This window comes from Lichenostomus cassidix, chromosome 12, assembly GCF_008360975.1.
Source record: "Lichenostomus cassidix isolate B80296 chromosome 12, HeHo_3.0, whole genome shotgun sequence".
NCBI lineage: Eukaryota > Metazoa > Chordata > Aves > Passeriformes > Meliphagidae > Lichenostomus > Lichenostomus cassidix.
In genome coordinates, this window is record NC_139493.1 from 12,156,766 (window position 1) to 12,181,710 (window position 24,945).

Sequence of the window (24,945 nt, forward strand, 5' to 3'; positions counted from 1 at the left end):
CCCCTTCCCTTTCCCCTTCCCGTTCCCTCAGTCGTGCCTCGGCTGCGGGCAGGAGTCTAGTGCCGCCTGCGCCCTTCCCGGCAGCGCTGCGGCCCCGCTGCCCCCGCGCTGCCCCGCTCCGGGCACGGAGGAGGTGCCGCCGCGGGCGGGAGGGCAACGGGTCCCGAGCGGGGCCGGCTGTGGGGAGCGGCTGGTCCCGAGCGCTGCCCGTGGGCGGGAGCGGCTGGTCCCCAGCGGTGCCCGTGGGCGGGAGCGGCTGGTCCCGAGCGGTGCCCGTGGACGGGAGCGGCGGGAGCGGCTAGTCCCGAGCGGTGCCCGTGGGCGGGAGCGGCGGGAGCGGCGGGAGCGGCTAGTCCCGAGCGGTGCCCGTGGGCGGGAGCGGCGGGAGCGGCTAGTCCCGAGCGGTGCCCGTGGGCGGGAGCGGCGATGGGAATCGAACTCGTCCCGCCCCACCGCGTGGGCGCTGCCCGCTCCCCGGCCGCGCCCCTATTTGTAACGTGTGCCGCGAGCGGATTGGCCGGGCCGGGCCGGGCGCGGCCCCGCCCCCGTGGCGCCGCCATGTTGTGTGGCGGGGCGGGGGCGGCCCGGGGGCTGCCGTGAGGCGGGCGGGCGGAGGGGGAGCCGGGGCGGCGCGGGCGCTGCTGGCGCTGGGCAGGGGCGCTGTGCTGGGGAGAGTGGAAGGCACGGGCTGTCGGACTCGCTTCTCCGGAGGGAATGGCGGATGCCGTGATCCCCAGGGGCGGCGAGATGGAGCCGGAGCAGCATCAGCGGACGGAGAAGACCAGCGCGGGCGTCCTCGGAGCGGAGAGTAACAGAGCAGCAGCCGCTGAGGACAGCACACAAAATGGCGGACGCTCTGAGAGCGGTAGCGCTGGGGAGGCGCTGCTGGTGGCTGCTGCTGCTGCAGAGGACAAGGTCCCCACAAACCTCAGCATCAGTAGCAGCAGCCAGCGCAGGAGCAGCATCTCGACGGCAAATGAGCAGCGGCAGCAGCAGCCGCCCAGCGGTGTGCTCGGGGGGCCGCCCCCTCTCCCTAAGCCCCCAGAAGACCAGCAGCCTGTTAGGAGGAACTTTCAGATCCCCAGGAAGAGCAGAGAAAAGAAAGGTTGTTCCTTCCCTTCCCCTCCCTTCTCTCCCCTCTCCATCGATTCATCAGGCAGCTCTCAGACACCTCACACGGTGCATGCAGGCGCTGCGGGTGTGGAGGAGGCTCTGCTGGCTTGCACTCGCGAGGCTGCTGGGGAGCCCATTTTAGTGTCAGCCTTTTACATTCTTTCCCTACCCCTCCTCTTTTCTTTCTCACTTTATTTTGTCACAAGGATAAAAAAAAACCCAAAAAACAACCCAACAAAAAACCTCGGCTTGGATTTCAGACCTTTGCTTTAAACGGAGGCGAAGCGGGATGCGATCAGGGTGGGCTTGAGTTGATCTTGGCTCTGCTTCTGGAGGTGCATTCGCATGTGGAGAAGGTGATTCTTCTGACGCCGACATCAGAGAAGATGCTTCGCTTTTCTCTTCCCCCTGACCTGCTCCCTGCAGGAGAGGGGTGTAATCCTGGTTAGGATAGACTGAGCAAACACTGAGCAGAGTTGTCCTTCATTGATGGTACGCAGAAGGCTGTTCTTGTCTGGTGCAAGTTCTTTGCAGGGAGGAAGGGAGCATCCCACGTTCTCGTGCCTCGCATTGGAAGCGTTCTGCTTCCAAGTGTCCAGGGTTTGTTTTTTTTTTTTTTTAATGGTTCTGACTATCTCTTCTAAAAGCCTGTGGTATTTCTTGCTTTTCACAAGACTCCACTGGTTTCTGCTTAACTTTGTTAAGTGGAGTTGAAGACACGTCTGATGCTTCCCTGAAACTTAACTCAGTTCTTGTCCTTTTGCAATATGGAGTCAGTAACTTAGTCCATATCACAAAAATACTTGTTTGAGTAGGCTTCTTGTTCTTCAGAGAAGAGTGTAACATCTTAACTTCTTGAAATGCTTTCTTCTGTAAGGAAGAGATGAAGGTAGGTCTATTTCATTATCCAGTCTTTTTTCTCCTTCCAGTAAGGGAATAAGTCCTTTTGGCAGTAATGACCCCTTTTTCTTCCCATTCTTTCCCATTGCCACCCCGCCTTGGGGTGATACAAGTCTGGCAGAGATTCATTGCAAAAAGAATTGGGTTGATTAGGGAAAAAAAGTGGCTTATAATCCATCTGACAGAAAAATATCTGGATATAACGTGGTGCCTCATGAACAACTGAAGTGACTTGTGTGTCACACCCACGTGTGGTTACATGTGAATACCTTAAAATGTATTTCAGAATTGTTCAGTATTTAACCAGTGATATTTGAAGTTCCTCTTTAGCGTTTGGTTCCAGTGTGAATGAAAACCTGCAAAATACCTTTCGAGGTCATCAGATTCATCATTTGTCTATACAGAACCATCTGCAGTGTGCAAAAAGTTTTAGGCTGTGTAGTTCAAACCTCAGGCTTCTGTGGCCGCTAGGTTAGAAGAGGAAGCCATTCTTAATCTTACTTCAAAAAATGACTTGCTAACGTCAAGGTCATTTGGCCCATTCTTACCTTTTAGTGCAGCTGTCCTTTTTTCCCTTCCAGCCTGCAGAAAGGTTGTTGGGCACTTTAATCAATCTGATGATATAGAGCTTCCAAAGCTTTCAAAGCAGACCCTGCTCCTTCCAGCCCATAGGGCTTGTGGGCTTACAATTGATGAGTGTTGGTCTCACACCATGGGCTGCAAAACGTGCAGTTTGAGGACAACCAAATTTCTATTGGGATTTCTATTGTCATTTGAAAAATGATGCAGTTCAGTCAGTTCTGGAACTGGACGGGAAGATCAGCACTGCATGGATCATCTGATGCTGTAGTGGCACATGCTTACAGTATCCTTACTGCCAGTGCTCAAATACATTTTGTTAAATTGCACAATAATCTGTATACCACCAGTCTTTGTCAGAAGAGCTCTCTTGGCTCGATTCTGAAGCCTAGCATGAGGCAATACACATGGAAGCTTCCTCCATCCTTCCTTGCCTTGGAATTGTCCTTGTTTTGCTTTTTAAACCACCCTTTCTTTCCTGGACATACCATTCTGAGAGATACCTTCTGCCTTGGTCATGAAGGCTTAGCTGCTGTGTACAAAGTATGCACAGAATGACTTTGTCAGAGGTGTTTGGGTTTGTTTGGAGGTGGGGTTTATTTGGCGGATTTTTAATTTTTTTAAACACCAAAATATGTTTCAGGAACAATTTTTGGTAGTGAAGCAATTAAAAATTGAATCTGGAAAGCAAAAATACAAGAGAAACAGCCAAGAAAATATAGGCTTTATGTGCAAAAATGTAAGAGAAATATCCTAGAAAATTTAGGCTTTAGCTGCTTGTTTAACTCCTTTGGAATTTATCTCCTCTTCTGGAGACTTAAGTAGGAACTGAAAGTCAACGGAAATCTTGGTCAATCTGGAGAAATGAATCTGAAAGAAAGATATCTCTTAGAAACAACTGTGATCAGTTGGCACAGAGAATACTTCTGATTTCCTCATTCTTTCACCTAGTATAGGAATTCAAGAAACAAGTGAAAGAAAGCTTGGCTGCGACACTTTTTTAAGGTGTGCCTGCATTTGCTTTCCTCAGAGCTCTCTTGAAGGTTTGTTTACTAGGTACATAGAGTTTAGCAATGGTGTTAGGCTCTCTTGAGCAGTTTATCTGTTGTTTATCTTCAGGCTTGTCCTGGCTTCTTCTAATTCAGTTGTCAGATCTTCAGAGGTTTCCAAGTTTGCTTGAAACTTCAGAGATCCTGCACAGGATTAGGAAGACAAATTTAAGGATAAAGCACTATATAAAAGCACTCGAGTTGCTGAACTATATGAGTGATCCCCTTACCAAACGATAACTCCACAAATGGTGCTGACATTGCAGGCAGTGCCTTTAAGGGGTTGCTTGTTGATTAAAGCTAAGCTGGATGTTTATTTCCAAAGCCTATCAAGGCAGCAAATAACTGCTGCTTCTGAGGCTGAGTGGGGCAAAAAGGTCTTGCTTTTACCCATGAAACTCTCAGCAATACTTGCATGAAGGTCCAGGTTGTCCCTTTTCTGCTTCATCATTTTCCCTTGTCTTTTGTCTTCTAATTGTCTTTGGTAGAGATGTGCATCTACTGTTTGCTATATGATATTTCCAGGTGGGGAACTCTGTCAGTCCTTGAACTTGGTAACTGTTCAGACCTTTTGAGAGCAAAAGACATTTTTAGGTGAAAAAGTCATAAAGGTAAAAATGTTACAGTTCATTAACAACACAGATTTTTGGTCTTAGTATTAAAAAATGAAGACTGGAAAAAATGAAGACTTAAAAGGGTGCTTCTCAGTGGAGTTTTTGTAGCAGGAGCACTCGTGTGTGAAGAGTGCTAACGTTCTGCCAATTTAGCTGATAAGAAAATCAGTCATTTACTTCACTTGGAAGCTTGTTCAGGATTTCACAAGGAGGATGGCTCTTTCATCACATTCTGACTCAAAAGAAAGCAGCCAAACCCACTAACTCCATTGTCAGTGTTCTGAAGTTGAAGCATCAGACAGCTGTGAAAGAAAAGTAAAGCCTCTCAGGCATAACATCCATCCAAACGTCCAGTCCATCCCTGTCCCTTGATTAGTACTCATTAGCTAAACTCAGCTTCCACCTAATAATAATTACATATGTTCCAATGCCCTGGGTAGAAGCTGAATGAACAAACCCATTTTTTATTTCATTAATTTTACCTATGCAGAGCAAGCCAGCAAACCCCACAACAATTGGTTTGTGTTACAAGGATGCTGCAGGTTAGTCCTTGCTTTAATTACTGTTTAATTAACACAAGTCAGTAAAGGTGCAGCTTACCCCCATCAGCTTTGTACAGTGAGCCTGGAAGATAAGTATGTGCACACTGCTGGTCTTTGAAGTGATGTGGGACTGGAAATGAGCTCAGTAATGTCAAGTTTTGCCTGGGAGCACAGGCTGTGATAATTGCTGTACAAGGTCTAGTTTAGTACTTCTCTTTGGTTATATTTTAGTTTTGTTTTTTGTTTTGTTTCTAAACTCCTTCCTTAAAATGAGGTTCAGGCCATGCTGTGGTGACATTCACATTTTGGACCATTGCTGCCCTTGAACATCAAAGCTTAAGTGACAAACTGAAAAGCATGGCCTGGCTGCTCACCTCACGAGGTAGTGTTCCAGGTTTTGATTAAGAACATGAAGTCTGCAGTGCCTCAACTTCCAGAGGAAAAAACTGCAACAATCTTAAAATAAATTTATAATTTTTTGCATTATGTAATTTAAGGAATAGGTAGGGCTTTTCCATACATGTACTGAGAACTAAGTGTACAGTAGTTCATGTAGATTCTCCCTAGCAGGAGAACGTGGCTTTGGGCAAGTCTGTCTCAGCTTGCTCCTCAGGGCTTTCCACAAAGCAGGAGATGTTTAAACACAAATAGGAACATAGTTGACAGTATTTGTATGTGTGACAGGATCTTAACTGATGTAATAATATGCCTCTTCCTAGATTTGCATCTGGGAAAGTAGGTGAGACATTGTGTATGGTTTGTGGTGGTTCTTTCTAGCTCACCCTGCAGTGCTTTCCACTTACTTGGGCTCCAGGTGGAAGTGAGAGGCTGATTTTTACTGAGCATTTGTCCTGGGGGAAGGGAGGAAAAGGGATAAGGCACGGGACACAGTGTTTAGAAAACAGGAAATTTGGTCGAACAGCTGGCACAGATAAACTTCTGCCTTCACTGGCCCTTTTTGAGGAGCTGGCAGCATGTGAACCCCAGATCTTTCTGACAGGGAGTTACTAAACCTTAGTGCTGTAGTGCCCAAGAGGTGTTTGGGGCTGGGATAGAACAGAGGGTGTTTTTCCTGGGCTTGTTTTCTATTCTATTAATAAGCATTTCTCTCTTCAGTACGAGAGCATTCAGTCCCAGTAATACTAAGCTGAGAATGCCATTCACTCTCAGTTCTCTCTCCCTCTCATATTGCTGTCAGCTTTTCAAGGATGAAGGCGTGGTTTCGAAAAAGGACATTACATAAGTATGGTTTCTAAGTCACTTTCATAACTTCCGCTCTTGAAAAATCACATGCTTATTGATGCTGGTGTTGGAATCATTGAGTTGAGTTTGCAGATGTGGTATTGCATTCTAAAGTGTGCAGCTTTCACTAGATAACCCAGAATAGTTTGGTTTTCATTAGGAACATTTGTTTTATATTTAGGCTTATGCAGTAAATCTGTTCTGCAAATGAGGGAAGGATTGCTGTCTAAATCTACTGCCATATTATTTAATGAAATTGGAGAATAAACTCTGAAGACAAATTTAATTTGTTGTTAGAGTAATGGTAGATTTTTTTTTTTTTTGGTGAGACTAGTTCTGTTGTAGTTCTTCTTAACTGTTGTAACTACAGTAGACATCCTGCACTTTTCTTGTGTGTTTTGGAAGATACCCTGAGGAGAAAACCCACTTTTTGTGTCGTATTAGTTCAGTTTCCCCAGAGGTGTTAATTTTCTAGCCACTGCTGTCAGTATCTGCCCTCCCATTCTCTGCTGGCTCACTCTGGGGTTGCTTCTCTAATCAGTTTGTCACCTTGGTACCCAAACACAGATAAAGAAGCTTGGGGACATGAATGTTTCCCTCTGGGAACTCAGGCAAAGTTTTGCCCAGGAGGGAATTTGTACAACAGAAGATGAAGGGCTTTCCTTTTAAAGCAGTTATAGTTAGGGATAACATCATCAAGCATGAGCACAGGCAGTGGGGTTTTTAATAACAGGAGCTTTTATAATAAATAGTATTGGATTTCTTCTGATTTAGCTTAATTGCCATAAGCAAATGCAAAACCCCATAATAGTTCTGAAGTGAGGCCAAGCTATGAAACTGTTGTTGAGGTTTTTATTAGAGCAATTTGTTCCTGCTTCGTAATTAAAAGAGTTAATTAGTTAATTACAGTTCTGAAAGTTTAATTACAGTGTTTTGCAGTACATGTTAGATGTTTTTCAAGGGGTAAATTCAGACTTGAGGTGCTTCCCTGACAAACTTCTCAGAACTAGTAGCTGCTTAAGAGTAATATTAAAAAAACATAAATGTGATTTTTTAAAGATGCTATTGTTCTAGGCAATTTTAAGATCAACTTTCTAAAGTCCATATTTTCCAGGTATTTTAGGTGTTTTGTATTTGGAATTGAATCACAAACCATTTGTCTTCATGCATAGACTGGCAGTGAACTGGGAAATTTTGGATGTTTTCACATGTATATTGGTGCTAATTATTTTATTTCTTCTCTTTTATAGCACTCTTTCAGCCAGTACATCCAGGTTCTCGAGAATTTGATGATATTTTGAAGATTCTGCATTCTTCCTACTTGGATCCAAGTTCAGTGTCCAATTTTAAATACAAGAGAGCCAGCTTAGTTCATAGTGAACTGTTGGAAAAGGAAGTGAGTATATTTGTGGCTTTTGCTTCTCAATAAAGTACCAGTCAAATGACAGTACTTCTTCTCTATCTAGAGGCAGAGACCTGGGGATTATTTTCAGTTATGTGGCTGGTACTTAATTGCAAACTCACATCCCCAGAAATGTAAGCAGCTATTTTTCAGGCAGGTTTATTACTGTGTAGTTGTAAACTCTTACCTGCCAGATACTCCAAAGAGACTAAAAGAGAAAAAATTGTATTTGGCACCACTTATTTCTGTGTGGTTTTAGTTTTCAAAAATTTTTAAAGTTTTTATGTACTTTAATAACCTGGAATGGTGTTTTCGTGTCATCTTTGCAAGACTGATGTTTCCTGTGAAAATTAAGATTAAAATATATGCCTGATACTAAGTTTTCATAGTCTGTAGTTCTGTTGTTTTCCGAGAAGTACTTTGAACAAGCTGATTACTGAACTAGTAAGTGGAGCACCTTGGCTGAAGCCCTTCTCTTGTGCCTTATGTGCTGTCTCTTAAATCCCATCTTGGCTTGCTCTCATCACTCTGAAATGAAGTTTTCATTCCCAGTGTCAAAAAGCTTCACATATGAAGTAATTGAATACATAATTTGTTTGGTGTGATTATTATCTTCAAGTTATAAAGTAAACGGAAGCTTTTTCTGTTTCTACAACATTATTATTATTCATGGTTACAGCTAAGAAATATTGGTAAAAACCATCTCAGTAGCAGTGAGGTGCATGTGCAAAAGTACATGCACAGTGTGAGAGATCTGTCTCTTAGAAAGAGAAAGGCATATTATTTCTGGGGTTTCAAAGATATTGATATGGAAGGCATTAGGCTGTATGGTTCCAGCTAGTTCTGCTACAAAGATCAAATAAAGTGTTACTGCACAGGTTTGTTTGAAGAGTGTCACTTTGTTAGAAAACCAAATACTTGGGCAGATTAACCCAATTAGATTTCCCACAGGTATAATGTTTTTAAAATTGAATTATAGCATATAATAGTTTCATTTGGATTATCTTCTGATTACTTTTGTACACTTGCATCTAACATAGATGGGGCCTTAAAACATTGCCACTTGACTGTGCCAGCAGTGTTCTGTCTCCCTGTGCTAAGAGCTTTGTGTGTGAACAGTTCACAGAAAAACGCAGAGAGCTGAGGTTCGATGGGCGCCTGGAGAAGGAGCTTTCGGAAAGCTACGCATTCCTCATGGTGGATCGGTGCCAGGTGGGAAAATGCACCACTGCAGGAGAAGTGCCTGCTTTATCACTTCAGAGGTTTTGGGCCTTTGGTTTTTTTCACACTTTTTTTATTGATGCAATCTTAAAGTTACTTTTGCAAAATTCGGCCCTGGAAGGTGTAGAAGGATGGGAAAGGGATCTTATATGTCACCATTTAAGTCCTCTATTCCCTGCTGTTTAAGATACTCCATTTACCTCTCTCTGTAGAGTATCTTTTCTGGTTTAGGCTCTGTTTTATAAATAAAAGGATAGAGTTTCTGGATGGCATGTGAGTTTTTATGGGGTTTGTGTTTGAGTTTTTTTAATTGAGAAGGAATATTTTGTGTTTTCATTGCAGTTGGGTTTTGGTGGGGTTTTTTTTTTTTTTTTCCCATCAACAAGGTAACCTGTAATATTAGGAAATGGACATTGTCTTCTCTGTCTCTTCTTTGGTCAAATTCTTTAAATTAAAGTGGTAGGGAATTTCTGTGCTATTACAGAGCCAGGATTTCTTAAGCATGGAATCATTTGGCAGGTATACTTCTGTTTTAAATATTAAATTTTTCTGTAGTAAAAGTAAATAATGTTCACAAACAGTTTCTAAGATACAGGTGAGTTTGTGGAGCTGCTCCCTATCAGTATTTGACTTGCACAGTTCAACAGTTTTATTGAGAATTCAGAGTAGTCTCGCCTCTGTTTGTAAGGGTAGGGTTGGGGGTTTGTTTGTCTGTAATTGTCATTTCTCACCATTTGTTTTATTCATATCCTGGCTTTCCTAATAGACTTGCTTAAAAAACTGTCTGTTCTCTTTAGATCCAGAGCATATGTGAAAAGGGGCTGCAGGTTGGCCACTCCAGAATCACAATTCTCGGCAGCCCTTCCATGGGTAATTATCTTTTGAATATAAACGCTGGTGTTATTGACTATTAGTTGGCAGATAATGTGATGCAGTTGTGTAAACTTCCAGTCCTTTTTCTATCACTTACTAGAGCGATATCACAGCAAGATGTTTTTAGCAGAAGAAATAGACAGGACATTATTTCATAGCTCTGTTTTTGACTAGTTCTGTTAAATTCTCTTTCCCAAGAGAATAGTGTTTTAACATTCAGCATAATGCATTTTGGTTTGTTTTTATACTCTTCTCAGGTGTATATATATCCAAGTATGCTGATTTATTGCAGCCTAATCCTCTAGAATCTGGAGCAACTGGAGATGTGATTGTTTTTAAAATAATAAAGGTAATTTTATCTTGCTGTTCTTGAAGGATTACATTGCTAACTGGTAACACACAGGTGGTTTTAACCTAACTTACATTTAACTTGTACAATGATCTGCTTATATAGAAACTAAAACTCTACTAGGTTTAAAATCCAATGTTGATATTAAGCTTAAATTAAGCATAATAAATTGCTATAAGAGGCAAAAATGTAATTTTTTGTTTAAAAGTATGGAAATTATATACTTTTATAAGTGGCTTTCCTAATGGCCTGTTTTATTTTCCTTGCTCTTACTTTCTTTGGTACTTGAAGCAGTTTGCCACTTTTCAAGAAAAAGCTCATGCTTACAATTCTTCTGCTTTATTACAGGGAAAAATGAAAAGCATATATGACCACATTGGTATGAAAGCAATGGAATCAACAGCCAAGAGTGTGTTAGATCCCACCCCAAAGCACGAGTGTCATGTTTCAAAGAATGCAAATAAAGTAACCTCCTTGTTGGCTTATCGAGCCTACGAACTGACCCAGGTAAGGCTGAGCCTGTGTTACCTTCTTACATAAAAACTTCAGAAACACAACTTCTGAAACACAACTTCTGAAACGATGGAGATAAAATCACTGAAGATACAGCAAACCCTGAGCTTCCCTGGAAAGCTGCAGCTGGGTGTTTAGTAGCCCACAGCAGCCTGCATTAGAAATCACAGAACAGCATGTCAGCCTCTCCTGTTCCCATTGTACCTTCCTGGAGCCTTGTGGCGAGTAGCTCCTTCAGATTAGGGTGCAGGTGGAATAGGAAATAGCCAGGGAATGTACATGGGAGCTGGAATGGAGACTGGGGAAGATAGGAGATAAATAATATGGGGAGTTTGAAGTGTAAAAGTACAAGTGGCTGTAGGCTAGGAAAGAACAGTATTTTTCTTTCTTTTTTTTTTTCCCTTTTTTTTCTTTTATTTCCTTTTCCGGATTCTCAGGTTTGGACATGATGAGTGAGCAGAGAATCAATTCAGTTCCAAGCATTTATGTTCCTCCAGGCGTTCTCTCTCTGTTACTGCAGTAATCTGTTGCAGTCAGATTATTCCACCAAGTCTGTAGATTTCAGGATCCTTACTTGAAAGCATTCTTTTCAATATTAACAACTTCTTTTGTCTTCTGTAAATCACTGGGCTGGGCACTGAATCAGATGGCTAAAAAATGAATGTATTTTTTCATTTCTCATTACAAATGTGCCTTAATTAACATTTTACATAAGAATTTTGTGACTGAACTAAGGATCGACTCCAAAGCTCATTGCAATATTTACTTTTCTATGAATTTTTTTTGCTTTTGTTACTTTTCCATTCTCTCACCAAGAATATACTTTCAAGTAAATGTTGTAAAATTATTTTTTCATTCTTGATTCACTCCTGGAGTAGTGTCCATATCTAAGTGGTTGATAAAGGAGGGAAAAGGTAAAAAAACTACCTTAATTGATTGTATTCTATAGTAGATATGAGAGGAGCATTATTTTTGATACCAGCTTCTGAAGAAATTGACTGTTGCTCCAGACTCCTGATTTAACATTGTGTCACTTCTTTTTCCCAGTACTATTTTTATGAATATGGCTTTGATGAGATCAGGCGAAGACCAAGACATGTTTGTCCTTATGCTGTTGTTTCATTTACTTACAAAGATGACATGGTACAAGGACCAAAATTTGTGCCCCCCTCAAGGTAAGCTAGGAGATGAGTTTTGGGAAGTCTGCATGTAGCATGAAGAATTCATAGCTCTTGGCAGTAGCTTAGAATTGATTTAAATGAGCAGTGCTGAAATGAATGGATGTGTCACAGGGACTTAGCATAATAAATACTTGTAATGCACAGCAAGAGGTGGCACAGTTGGTTTCATGCAGCAGGGTGGCCCCTGTGGGAAACAGTTCTGCTGCTCTCTCCACCTACTTGCCTTCTACCTAGGTGGAATCCACAAATAGTGAGGGCTTTTACTTAACTGAGGAAATTCATGGACATAAAAACATTCACAGCATTATCTTGCTTGGTATTCTAAAATAATATTCTGTATATTTTGTCTCTAAACCCTTCATTGGTGTCACTGCTTGTGGAGAGAATATGTAGATGGCTGGTTGGTCACAGGTCAGTGTGATACCTGTGCTGATAGGAAGGAGTCCAGATGTGGGGACTGCACTATGAGGTGCTAAAAGCAGTTATCGAGGTATCTAAAATTGTACAAGATGGTACAGCAGTCATAGCTTGAGGTTAGAGAGGGAATTACCAGTCTTGCTGTTTTGATAGACTGATAAAGTATCCTTGGTGTTAAAATCAGTGGCCAAAACTCTTTGTTCCAGCCTAGTCATTCTGTCTGTCTTCTTTTGTTTAGATCAAACACCTTCAACACAGATAGAAGTACAGGTAAGAATGACTTCCATTTTTTGGTTTTATGATACAGTCAGAGAAGGTTTTGATGGTTTTGCCTATGTAGTTTTATGTTTGACCAGTGTAGTTTGGCTGAGTATATAACTCAATTTTATCCTGAGCCATGCTGGTTGCAGGAATCTCTTCCTGATACTGGATGATCAAACAGACACCTTAATGTGTATCTTCTTTTATCAGAATGAACCAGAAGTGAACTAAATCAAAAGTCTTTTTTCCCTCCTTTCCTACTTACAGAGTAGTATGAACTGATACTCAGTTCCTGAATCTCCTGTTCAATGGCACTTCAAATAATATGATCCTCTGTCATGCTTTTTTTGGAACCTCATTCAAACCAAATTAATATGTGTGCAAGTGGTTGACAGTTAAGGTGAGGAAAGAGGATTGTTCCACAGATATTGGCATCAATATCTGGTGTGCTTTTACAGACAGGTGTAGGTAACACACCAACCTGCTTTACTCTGCTCAGAGCAGGTCAAAGCATAACATTTCTGTTACCTTTTAACATTATTGTCTGGTCTGGTATTAGTATGAAATTTTCCCTAAAGTGGTTTTGGAGATTCAGCATCCCCTTCTTTCAGTCCCACCTGGCAAGTGGTTTCACTTAGTCTTCCTTTCTGCATCTTAATGTAGAGAAATCTAACGTAACACTGTGGAGGGGACAGCTTTGGAATAAAGGCAAACTTGTGTGCCACGTTTCCCTAAAATCAGCAGCACGACTTTTCCTTCCATGCAAGCTGTGAGTATTGCCATTTACACAAGTTTAAAGTATTGTGCTGTTAAAACTCTCTGGACTAGAGACAGGTGAATTTTGGATATATTCAGATTAAAATCTAAAATAATGACTAAGTGCCTTAAATAGGTCAAACAAAACTCGAGCCATGCATGTCCAGAACTTTCTTTAGTTCAGGCACACAGCTGTCAACATCTCTCTGCTCTATGGTGTTTCCTTGCTTGGGGGTTTGTGGTTTTTTTGGTTTTTCATTTTTTTTTTTTCTATTGAAGTGACATACAATCCTGTGCAGGAGAAAAACACCACTGGCTCACATGATAGTCCAGAGAAATTTTTCTTAAGAGCATGAATTTACTAGTACTTATATTGTTAATGAGGGTGGGAATATAGAAAGTAAAAAAAGAGGTCTTTATTTTTTTTTAATCTCTCCCCCACCCTCTTCTCCAGTCCTGAGAAGCTTGAGGTTGAAAAAGTTATCAGCATTGATCAGCTGAAGAAAAAAATTTCACCAGCAGTGTTCTTAAAGGAAACTTACCATGGAGGAAAAGAAGGTAAATAGTTACTGCTTAATTTCTTTAAATTCAGAATTTTCAAATTTTCTGAATGACAATTTTGTTTCTTTTTTTCTTGCCTTCTCTTTCTCCCCTTGTATCATATCAGTGTTGAAGAATGGCATGTTCTGTAGCCTGTATGAAGTTGTGGAGAAGTCCCGTTCTGGGAGTCACTTAGAGGGTTTACTCCAAAAACTAGAGAAAGAGAAACTTGTGAGTGCAACAGATTTGACTATTCCTGTTTTTGAAAATAATTTTACTAGTTAGTAATTTGAGGCATAATTCAAGATACACGATCTCACTGGAATTCGTTAGCTGGCATATTCTTAAGTATTAGGGCACTTCTCTGCCCAAGACAGAATTATCTTACAGTCAGGAAGAGTATTCATAGTGAGCAAATGTCTTTGAAGCAGTTGGCTCTTTTTGCTTGAAAACAGGTCCTTGTGAAACCACTTCTGGACAGAGGATTTCTTTTTCTTCTTTCTCCTTGGCAAATGATGTCCCCTTATGGTAAGCATACTTTGGGTTTTTTGGATTTGAGTTGGTTTTGTTGTTTCGGGTTTTCTTTAGGGGGTGGATTTTTGGGTACTAGACTATCTTTTGGAGCACAGTGGTCCTCTCCTTTTATACTGTTTTTATTTTTTTGTGTTTTAGACCACCAGACTGGACGGTCCCGTGTGCTTCATGCATTGTTTCTGTTTCCAGAGCCTAGAGGTGTAATTAACTCAGGTAGGTCTGTTCACTGTTGTGTACAGGTTTATGTGAACACAGATGATATCCTGTTTAAGACTTTGTAGTGTTTGCAGTCAGTGTGAACTAAGAGTAAGAGTTTGCATTGGTTGTGGTCATGTTCTTGGTATTTAGAAATACTTGTTTCTTCACAAAAGCAAATATCACACATTGTAGGTTCATTTGTTTATATTTGAGAAAATAAAACTTAGTTGAAATTTCTTAATTGCATATGGCTTCCCTGGCTTTTGAATTATTTGTTCCTGGTCATTCCAAACTGTGTTTCACCCAATACATGTTAACACAGAATATTGCTAACACAGAATATTTATTTATAGCTTCATGGTTTGATTTTAATTGTGGATTCCCTTTTCTCCTATGGCAGCACAAAAAAATGTTCCATTTGGAACACAGAAGAATTCAGCTACCACGGTTTTGCATGAAAAAAAGGAAATCATTCCAGATCTCCCAAAGTTGATTCAGTCTCTACATTATGCTGTAATTCAGTCTCGTAAAGACAATAGTGCAGATTTCAATGTTGTTGTGGAAAGGTACATATATGAGTATTTTAAAAAACTCTACAGTGGCACTGGAAGAGGCAGAGAATTTATAATACATGAGTATGAATCACGGCTGGATGAGAAAACATTTCTGTACTCTGCCCCAAGATATAAAGCTCACCTTGACAGCTGCTTGCAGAACTATGTATTTGGTTGTGAGGCATATCAGCTCCCTGTGTCCAGAGCTAAGGAACTGCTGGATAGGAATCGAAAGCCTCAGCGGTTCAGTCCCATCTCAGATTATGAAGCCACAGAAGACTACTCTGACTTTGCCAAGGCAAAATGTGGGAAAAGAAACCGTTCCAAATATGAAGCCACTGCTGCCAAACAAAAACTGCCTCCTTCTGGAGATTATGATACTGAAAGACTCAAAGAACTTATTAACTTGATCCAGTGTAGGAAGAAAAATGTAGGTGGAGATTCTGATTCTGAAGACCCCAGAATTCGAAGTGGTCTGAAAAGAAAGCTGGAAAAACAGTCTGAAAAATTGCAGAAATATCTAAAAATGAGTGACCCCTCAGAGAATATTTGTCACTATGAAGGTGAGAAAATATTTGGTAAGAGTTCATTTTTAAACATTGTTATTCAAAGCATATTTAACATGTAATCATTATAGATGAAGTATTTTTTGCATGCTGTGGACATTTTATGCATGGTGATTCATTTAAACATTGGCCTGAGATCTATCAATAGAGATTAAGTTTATTTTTTGCAGGTTTCCATTTTCTAGGAGACAAGTTAATGGGAATTGTCATGGAAGTTGCTTTTGTTGTACCTCTTTGGAAAGAAGGCAGACTTTCAAAGAGCTCACTTAGCTGTGGAGCTGTCCAAAGACTCTACTACAGAACACTGTGGCAGACTTGATGCTGTCTTTTGCAGAGTTTGCTTTAGGTTTTGCTGTAATTCCTTATGGCTCCAATACCCTATATAATTCCTAAGAAGTTTAGATTGAGGGGAAGAAGCATAGTTATGTTTTGAAATAGCCAATAATGTGTGTAGTGGGACAAAGGGAACAATCCAATAAGATTAAATGATTCTATACATGAACTTATCTACATCCAGCCCTCAGAGAAGTATCACAGACGCCTTCCGACTTAAGATCTGCCAGAAAAAAAACCTCTGATTTATGTTTCCCTGACCCTTTTCTCAAGGCAATGATAGAGGCCTCCTGCAGAAGGGGGAAAACTGGGGAGCAGGGTGACACAAAGGAGAGGGGATTTACATCAAGTACCAGTCTCTCTCGTGTATGTGAGTCACTGAAGGATGAAGTGACTGATCTTAGTTGTCCTTCTGAGGGGGACAAAAGATACTGACTGGCATGTAGGGATGGAGGAAACAAAGGGTAGGCTTTATAGTTGGGATTCCTGCTTGGAATTTTGTGAACTTTCAAAGGTCTTTCATTGATTATTAATGTAGACTATGTGGTGAATGCACTTCTACATTTTTGTTAAAATAAGTGTATGTGTACATATGAAGTGATGCTAAAGTCTCAGATGCTGATACTGTGGGTAGTGGCAGGTGTTTGTGGGGGATCTGGTTGTGTTTTTATTTTAAGACTTAGTAATGGATTCCTTTTCCCCCCTCACCCTATTCCAAGGGGGCAGAGCTGTGGATTCCCCCCACTCTGTGTTCTCAATGAATTCTGACCACGGTGGCCGCGAGAGTGACTTCAGGCAGGCGGATGTGTCAGACGCTGCTGCTGCTGACAAACACAGCCTCATCAAGGCTCTTCTGGAGGCCTTAGCCTCTGCAGGCCGCTGGGACACCTCGCTGGCACAGTCTGTGAACCAAGCCTTAGCATTAGGAACTGAGGAAATTGAAGAAGATATGAGGCAAAAATACGAATATGAATACATTCCAGTTCAGGACAACGATGATCATGAGCTTCCAAACACTGCTCAGGCAGACAGTGTCACCTTCAAGGACCCAGAGAGCCCAGCCATGCTGGAAGCTGATGTGCCATGCTTGCCCTATCGAGTCGATGTCAGTCTGCAGCTCCCACCTGATGAAGCAGGCCTTGAACACACACTGCATTTACAAGTAAGTGAAACTGCCAAGATGCTGGCAATGAAAGTACTATTTTTATAAATGAGACTGAAGGAAAAAACCAGTCTATTTTTTTACATAGGTAAACACAGACAAGTATTAACTTTTCGGTGAAGAAGCTTTTCTGTTTGGTAGAAACATACATGGAAATTTTCTTCACCCTTAAGCATGTGCTCCTGGTTCTTTATATCTATTTTTTCTGTAATAAATCAGGAGCAGAGAGTTGAAGAATTCTGAGCACTTCACTGCATGCCCAGCTCTCTGTGTGCCTTCTTGGTGCAGTGTTGTGCACGAGTTCTGAAAGCTCACATCTGGCAGATCACCCTTGTGCTTAGGGGTCACAGTGCCCCAGCTCCTTGCTCCAGCTCATTACCCTACAGGAGTAATTGTTCCATGATCTCTATTACTGGTACTTACACACAAAGCCCAGTTTCTGAGTCATAGAGCAGGAATGAGTTTGTCCTACCTGTAATCTCTGTGCTCTTTTGCTTCCAACCATCTGAAATGTGAGATGAAATTGGCTTGTTTAAGGGCCCAGTACTGGTTGCAGGCAGTGCCTACATCTCACGTCTTCGGTCAGGTACCAAGACAACAGCCTGAAAGGAGCAAGGGAGCAGCCAGTTCTCCCCTCCTTTCTTCTTTGCCACCCCCAGCTTCCATACTGTAAGGAAAGTGCTCAGGACTGCCTTAGTTATTTCATGATAGACCAGGCAAGTACCTCATGGAAACATTTCCAAGTTCAACTGGACTTGATTGATGTGTTGAATTGTCAGTCTGCTGGTGAACTCAGGTGTGTTCTTTCTGTCAAATTCTTGGAATGTAAAAGCTTTATGAGCAAAACCAAAAGAAGTTGTTTTGAGATGAGCATTTTGTTGTTTAGGAAGCAAGCACTGGGGGTGCTTTTGAAGACTACAGTTCCTGTTGTAGTGCACCAATAGAACATGGCTATCGCAGGCAACATGCCTCCTCAAATAATGTGGGAGAAGCTGGAATTGACTGGAAACTTATTCCAATTACAGGTAAGATGGGGTTTAACACCTCTATTCCTGCAAATAGTGAATGAAAACATGTTCTAAAAGTTTGTATCTTTCATCGATCCATTCTTGGATCACGTGTTGGTACAAAAGCCCATCTATAGCCTATGCAGTTGTTTCTTGTATTTGATTAATACAGAAATCTACTGGATGAAAAGAGATATTGGGGCACACTATTGGTTTGGCTTCCTATTGACACAAATTAGAAATGTGAATGCTTTAAAAACAAAACTATAGTTTTGAATTTGGATGGTGAAAGAAACTGAATTGGTGTTATGAGAGACTTTCAGCACTCCTTGCAGCACCACTGAAGCTCTGTCAGTAATCAATCTGACTGATAACTTCCCCTTTTAAGCAAAAAAATCTTGTGTTCACAATTGCAAGATTGGATGCAGCTTGTTTTGTAGTCCAACTCCAAAAGGTCATTTGTGTCTAAAATAAACTTTTTGAAAGTGTGGATTTTCAGCTAGTAGCAAATGAAAATATTTGAATAATATGTTGCCCTGTTCAATTTTTAATTTAAATTTTAATTTGTAATGGAGGCCTACCCTGTTAGGCTTAATCATATGTTATCTCTGGGAAAGCTACTTGTTTTCTGCTTCTTCAGCAGACTTGGACTGTGTTCTTCTACTGTGTTAGGAGCTGTTAAATGTACTGTGCTTCTGTACCTCAGCAGGCTGTACGAGTCTTTGGATTGAAGTTGGTTGGTGGGGGAGGCATAACAGTAATGCTGTTTTCAGGCTGTGGTTTGGAGGTTTTGGTTTATCAGTTGTGTGTGACTTTCAAACATGAGATGATGATGATGAATTCTGTAGGTCTGAAATCACCAGAAGAGCCACTGGAGTACTTACCACCAACGGATGCACTTCCTAATGACCCCCGGGTAGTAAATCGACAGAGAAGTTCTGATTATCAGTTTCCATGCTCTCCATTTTCAGACACACAAAAGGGGACAGCAGAAGATGGACATTATACAGCTCAAGTGGAGAAACCTGAAGATCAGTATGAGCTAACAGATCACCCTTTTACAGCTAAGCATTCCATTAGTGCAGTAATAGAGACAACACTATTAGAAGAATATAAGCTCTTTGCAAGAAAGATTCAAGAAATTTTGCAGCAAAAGAACATTTCTTATGTCAGTGGCATATCCACACCAGTCCTGTCTGCCCGAGAGAGGATGATGAGACTTTCTGAATACATTTGTTTGCAGTCATCAGAAGTGTCTGTCCAAGAATATATAGAGACCCTGAGTGAAAAGTTGAATAGTGTTATTTTGGCTTCTTCATGCATGAAGCAGACTCCCCCAGTTTATTCCAGTCCTGAAGCATCAGAGGTGGTGAGCAGCACTGCCCCCAGGCCTGTGCCTGACACGCTGGCCGTGTGCAGGGACAGTGACACAGCGCTGCTGCCAGCGCCACTGTGCAATCACCTGGGGGAGGAGCTGCATTCTCATGAGCAGCCTTCAGCAAGCTTACCCCTGGGGAAGGAGAAAATGGATCATGGGAGTGCTAAACCAGAGGATCAGACTTCTGCTGGTGATCTGATGGAATTACCAGAAAAGACTCAGAAATCCTCAGAGAATATGAACATTTCAACTCACCCAGCTTTTTCTGCTTTTGTAAGCCGTTTAAAACCTGAAGTCTGTAACAATTTGTTCGAAATTATTAAATATGTAGGGAAAAACACTGTCAAATTTTATATTCATGAAGAGGAAGAAAGTGTTCTCTGCAGAGAAATCAAGGTAAATCTGTTTCAGTTCAACCTCTTTCTAGTGTCAGAACAGAATGTCTTTTAAATCCACTTGTATGAAACTGGACTCACTTTCACTGTGAAAGTGAATTGTGAAAGTAGGCTGTCCTGTCCCATTTCTTCCTTGAGCTTTTGAGGTAGTCTTGCTTATATTTAGCTTTTAGGTAAGTCTTTTTCTTAGAGCTGGAAAACAGAACAGGCTGTAGGTTGGTCCTTTCTGAAGATCCTGCCAGGGGGTGGCCTTACAGAAGAAAAGATAAGGGAAGCGAAGAAATGTGATAGCTTAACATTTTAGAAAGAATGTATGAAAAGTCACTGTGTGTGCCTTTGGGTTTTTTTCCCTTCACTTTTAATAGCAGAGGGAACTTTGAGAAATCTCTGTTCTGCTGTAGTTAAATGTGTAAGATGAAAGTTGAAAACTCCTGGCTTTTGTTGAAAACTCAGGCTGTTAGACACTGTCAGTTGGCCATGTGTGTGTGATTCGACAGCAGTGACTGACTTGCTGAAATAGCTAATCTCTGTGTCGCTGCATCCTTCTGATTAATGTATGGGAAACAAAAGGAAGCCTCTGGGATTCACTTCAATGGAAAACCTTGTTGCTGTGGGTGTCATCTGGGGATTGTTTTTACCAAAGTACCTATTGACTTTTTCCTTGTCTCCTCTTTCTGTGGTGGTAGGAATACCTTATAAAGTTAGGTAATACAGAGTGCCATCCAGAGCAGTTCCTTAAAATAAGAGCTGATTCAGATAAACTGATGATCATTATCCAAAATGAAGACATTGCCAGCCTCATCCATAAGGTATGTCCCATGTAAGTAAATGTGTGCTACAGAGAGCTGTTGTCCATAGTGAGATGAGCTTACTTGGAGCAAGGCTGCTTCCTCGCAGCACAGGCTGTGCTGTGTGTACTGTGTTTAGCTGCTGTTTAGAGACAAAATGGTTGTGGTAAAAATGGTCTTGTTCTGATATTTACCCATAACTTCTTCCACCTCCATGCACATGCTAATGCATATTTATTCTTAGTAGTTGTAAAGCTGCTCAGAGGCCTGAGTAGTTCTCCTTCTGGTTCTGTGATGCTCTGACAGGCAGGGAAGGCAGTGCTCACATTATCTGAGCTATTCCTAACACCTGGGGCTTGAGACCCTGTGCTGGACAGAAAGTAATATTATTCCAAGTGCTCAATGTCCATTTATCTTATTGTAAGGTTGCTGAGAGAGCACCTCTCCAGGCAAGAGAAGAAACAGTAATTTTCTGAAAATGTGTTTTGAAGATTGGTGCTTGGCATTAGTAGGTAGGAGAGTTCCGTAGTTCCTTTTTCTGTGTGACCTCTGGCTACATCTCTGGTTTCAAATGTTTCAAACAGATCCCTGGCCTGGTGACTCTGAAGAGGCTCTCCTGTGTCAGCTTTGCAGGGGTCGATAGTTTGGATGATGTGAAAAACCGCACTTACAATGACCTGTTTGTATCTGGGGGTTTTGTTGTGTCAGATGAATCTGTCCTTAATCCAGAGTCTATCACTACAGGTAGGTGTGATGCTTCTGGAAGCTTTAGAACTAAAATCCTGACATTTCAGTTCCTGAGAGGTCCCATACTCACCACAGTAAAAGCTCAGGTCTTCCAGTTTCTGTGATGTTCTTTGAGAATTTCAACTAATTCAGTTTATTTCTCACCCCACTGGCCTTCTTGAAGAACATGTGAACAGGGAGATTTTGTGTTCCCTTTGTATTACATTGTGTAGTTATGTCTGTGGAACCTTTTATTCCTTACTCCTCCATCCACAAATATGCTATGTATGCTACTTCTTTATTTGAAATAGAAGAGTTAATGAAGTTACAATTTTTTGAAATATTTGAGCAAGGCAGAGCATGTATGACTGAGGTCAGCTTTTAAGTACTACTGCTGGGCACCTGATGTGTAGAAAAGCAGCCCAGTTTTATGATACTGTTGTTGGCCAGTCTGCTTGGAAGAAAACCTGAAGTGAGTGGCTGCTGTTTGTGTGACTGTACTGTGATGGAAACAGAAACCAGCTTTTGGTATATACTGAAGCAGTATTTTCAGTCTGCATGCCACAGAATGTAACTTTTATTCCGTATCTCCGTAACAGATAAACTAGAACAGTTCCTAAAGTTTCTGGAGGATCTCAATACCCCAGATAGGAAATGGCAGTGGAAAGTCCACTGCAAAATACAAAAAAAACTGAAGGAGCTGGGGAGGTAAGTAAGGTTCTAATACCAGCTGTTAAAATGCTTCAGCTTTCTTTGTGCCCTCCAAAACACACTTAAATAGAACTTACGTTTGTCTTTTGATATTTGGACTGACCTTACATCAGTCATTTCTAATAGTGAGCTTTCCCCCCACTGCAGGATGAATGCCAATGCCCTGAACCTGCTCACCCTTCTGAACACCTATCAAAAGAAGCACTTGGTTGACATTCTGTCTTACCATAACTGTGATTCTCAAACTCGAAATGCTCCAGAACTAGACTGTCTTATCAGACTTCAGGCTCAAAACATACAACAGAGACATGTTGTCTTCTTAACAGGTAAACCCCACATTCATGAATACCTCTCTCCCTTTTTTAATAATAGGTACTAAATATTAACACAAAACCTTCTTCTATGTATTTAGAAAAGAATCTCAAAACGCTCTCGAGTTACGTTGATAATGGCATAGTGGTTGCTGCTGTTGATGACTTCATGCGTAACTTTGAAAGCCTCGTTGGATATCAGGACTCTGTTACTGAGCAGAACCACCTTCCTCCCTGCAGTGCTGACCAAAGACAATCAGGTAAGGTCAAACACACTTAACTGTCCTTTCCAAACTGCCTGTGTGGGGGGAGGGCCTGGGACAGCGTGCCTTGACTCTGGTCAAGGAACACTGCAGCTGGCAAGGAAAACCCAACTCTCAAGCTATTCTTTTTCTATTTTAAATGATGGGGGAAAAGCAGCTGGGATTGGAGCACTAGGGGAGATCTTAAATACAGAAGTACAGGCTAACATGGTATTCGAGGCACTAGACTAGGAACAGGATAAACTTGTTTCTATCTATCTGCTTTGTGTACTTAGAGTAGACAGACTGTACTGAGATGTCAGTAATTGTACTCCTTTAATTGTCTGATCAAATACTCACCTGCTGTGTAACTTTAGATGCTGCTTTGACATTGTCCCCTTTGGAGCTGGGAGTTGGGATTTCCCAGCACTAAATATGAACACAATGTGCAGAAGCTTTTAGCACCGAGTAACTGGACACTCCCACAGAGGGTTAAGTGTGTGTGTTGAGTAAGTGAACACGAGTGGCAGAAGACCAAGACTTAAATGCTATTGGACTGGCAGACCTGAAGTGTAACACTGTGAGTAGTGTATGGCCTTTTTAACCAAAGTTTGTATTTCAATAGAATAGGACTTTCTCTCTCTTTTAATGTAGTTCTTGTAGAAAAGGATGAAAAGGATGAGGAGGACATGTCTCTGGATTCAGGGGATGAATTATCAGAAATAGAAATCTGCAATGATGCCTCTAAGTATGATACTCATGTGGAAGCTTTGCAGACAGAGGCCAAGGGCCCACATGGAGTAGATGCTAAAGAAAGCTGCTTATCAGTTACAGAGTTATCTCCTGAAGCACAAACGGGCCTTGTGGAAAAGACTTATCAAACTGACTTGGAAGAGAAACAGCCAATTACTCCAGTTTCTACAGCATGCTCTGCTGAAGGAGAAAAACACAATTCAGTTGAACTGACTCCTTTCAGTAACTTCCAGGTTTATAGCAGACAATTAAACATGTCCCATCAATTCAGCCATTTTAATGTACTCACTCATCAGACTTTCCTGGGAACAACATACCCAATTTCTTCTGCAAATCAAAACCAAGAAGGGAGCAATTATTTTCTATCTGCCTACAGTCAGAGCATGGATACAGAAAAGTCATCACCTGGTGGCTGGGATAGCACCTGTGATTCTTCCAGGCCATATTCAGAACAGAAATGAACTCTTTAAGGCTCTTTTTCTAAGTTGCTGTGGACTTCTCAGTTTCTAAAATGTTGGATTAACAATTTCTATTTTATTCTGGAACAAAATGTTTCTTGTTCTTGTTATCTCAGATGTTTTCATGTTCTATTTAAATTCCCAAATGCCTGTCCCTGTTGGAACCATCTGAAAATTTAAATAAATACATATATTTTTTAACGTTTACTGTACTTGAATTACCTTGTTTGTTGGCACTTTTAAGTTTCTACATTTGTATTTGACCTGTTACCTAGGCTTCAGTTTGAGGTCTGTTTAATGTAAAGCTGAATGTTTGCCTAAAATATGTGAGAGACAGTTGTTTTTTTTAACTGTAAGAGTATCCAAGTCACGTTTCTTTACATAAATATTAATGTATTTATTTGACATTGACACAAATTTTGTACAATGTTTTTACATAGCTCTAAGGCAGTGTACTTATTTTCATGACTATATACTGGATTTTGGCTAAATACCTCAATTAGAGTAACCAATGGCGCAGTTCCATTACAATAAATCAAATAAACTCTTAATGCACAAGGGACTTGCTAACACATTGCTTTGTCTGTGGTTTTTATATCGTTTGCCAAGTACTTGAGGAACACCCAAGCTTGGTTTCATGCACAGCAATTATCTGTGTGTCTCACTTGGTGCTCTGTGCTGTGGCATCAGTGTAAGAACTCTATCAGTGTCCTCACAGCTTTTATCTGGCCATGGTAATTACTGTAATGAGAGAAGGACAAACCTGGGTTTAATGACTGTGGGAGTTCAATTTGCATTAGAAAAATCTCAATCCTCTCCCACTTCAGCTTAATGATTCCTGGGGCTTTCAGGCTTTTTTTGGTTTTATGTTTTGTGAACTAGCATTAGGGTAAGTACAGTTTAATCTTTTTCTTGATCTTGTCTTTTTAATTTCACATCTACTGAGTTACCAACCTTTTCCCCCTCAGGATTCTGTCTTGGCTCATTTTGTTCACCATTCTCTGCCTCAGGCCTCTGGAAAGCAGCAGCCACTGAGCAGCTGTGGGGTGTCCAGATGACCCTTGTTCCTGCATTGCTGGTTTTGCTGAGACTCTTGACTTTTACTGCTCATCTTCAGGTTGTGTCCAAAGTCCTGTGTTTGGGGGTTTTCCTGTCTGCAATCTGATTTTAGTGCTTTTCTCTGGGATCTGCTGTTTGGTGCCAGGTGAGTGTTTGAAACTATGTAACTCTAAATTCACAAAATTAATTGGGACAAAATTACTGGTTAAAAAGGGTAG

The 24,945-nt window shown here is 41.2% G+C and overlaps 1 protein-coding gene across 6 annotated transcripts; it reads left to right on the plus strand.

The window, feature by feature from the left end:
• The first annotated feature begins 600 nt into the window (after positions 1-600).
• Positions 601-24,242, plus strand: TASOR (transcription activation suppressor). Of its 6 annotated transcripts, none has more exons than XR_014854743.1 (24): positions 601-1,105; positions 7,290-7,435; positions 8,561-8,653; positions 9,460-9,532; positions 9,793-9,884; positions 10,233-10,391; positions 11,445-11,572; positions 12,234-12,265; positions 12,920-13,025; positions 13,467-13,570; positions 13,680-13,783; positions 14,008-14,080; positions 14,225-14,299; positions 14,685-15,401; positions 16,457-16,899; positions 17,786-17,924; positions 18,755-19,680; positions 20,366-20,488; positions 21,052-21,211; positions 21,793-21,901; positions 22,052-22,230; positions 22,317-22,475; positions 22,835-23,037; positions 23,286-23,406. XR_014854743.1 is itself a non-coding variant. In XM_085072708.1 (23 exons), exons 1-23 carry the CDS (start codon positions 715-717, stop codon positions 22,888-22,890), a joined length of 4,587 nt encoding a protein of 1,528 aa, XP_084928834.1. In that variant the 5' UTR covers positions 601-714; the 3' UTR covers positions 22,891-23,255. The 6 variants fall into 6 exon arrangements, 4 of the variants coding, with proteins under 4 accessions (XP_084928834.1, XP_084928831.1, XP_084928833.1 ...); XR_014854744.1 differs by lacking the exon at positions 23,286-23,406 and adding an exon at positions 23,112-23,201; XM_085072708.1 differs by lacking the exon at positions 23,286-23,406 and having other exon boundaries at positions 22,835-23,255.
• The last annotated feature ends 703 nt before the right edge of the window (positions 24,243-24,945 follow it).

What these genes read in the sequence shown, in the direction of transcription:
- TASOR (XM_085072705.1), top strand. Translation starts at nt 715, where the DNA reads ATGGCGGATGCCGTGATCCCCAGGGGCGGCGAGATGGAGCCGGAGCAG. An exon ending in CTTTTCCTTCCATGCAAGCT is followed by an intron (nt 13,026 to 13,466) that starts GTGAGTATTGCC and finishes CCTCTTCTCCAG; the next exon opens with TCCTGAGAAGCTTGAGGTTG. An exon ending in GAATATTTGTCACTATGAAG is followed by an intron (nt 15,402 to 16,456) that starts GTGAGAAAATAT and finishes CCCTATTCCAAG; the next exon opens with GGGGCAGAGCTGTGGATTCC.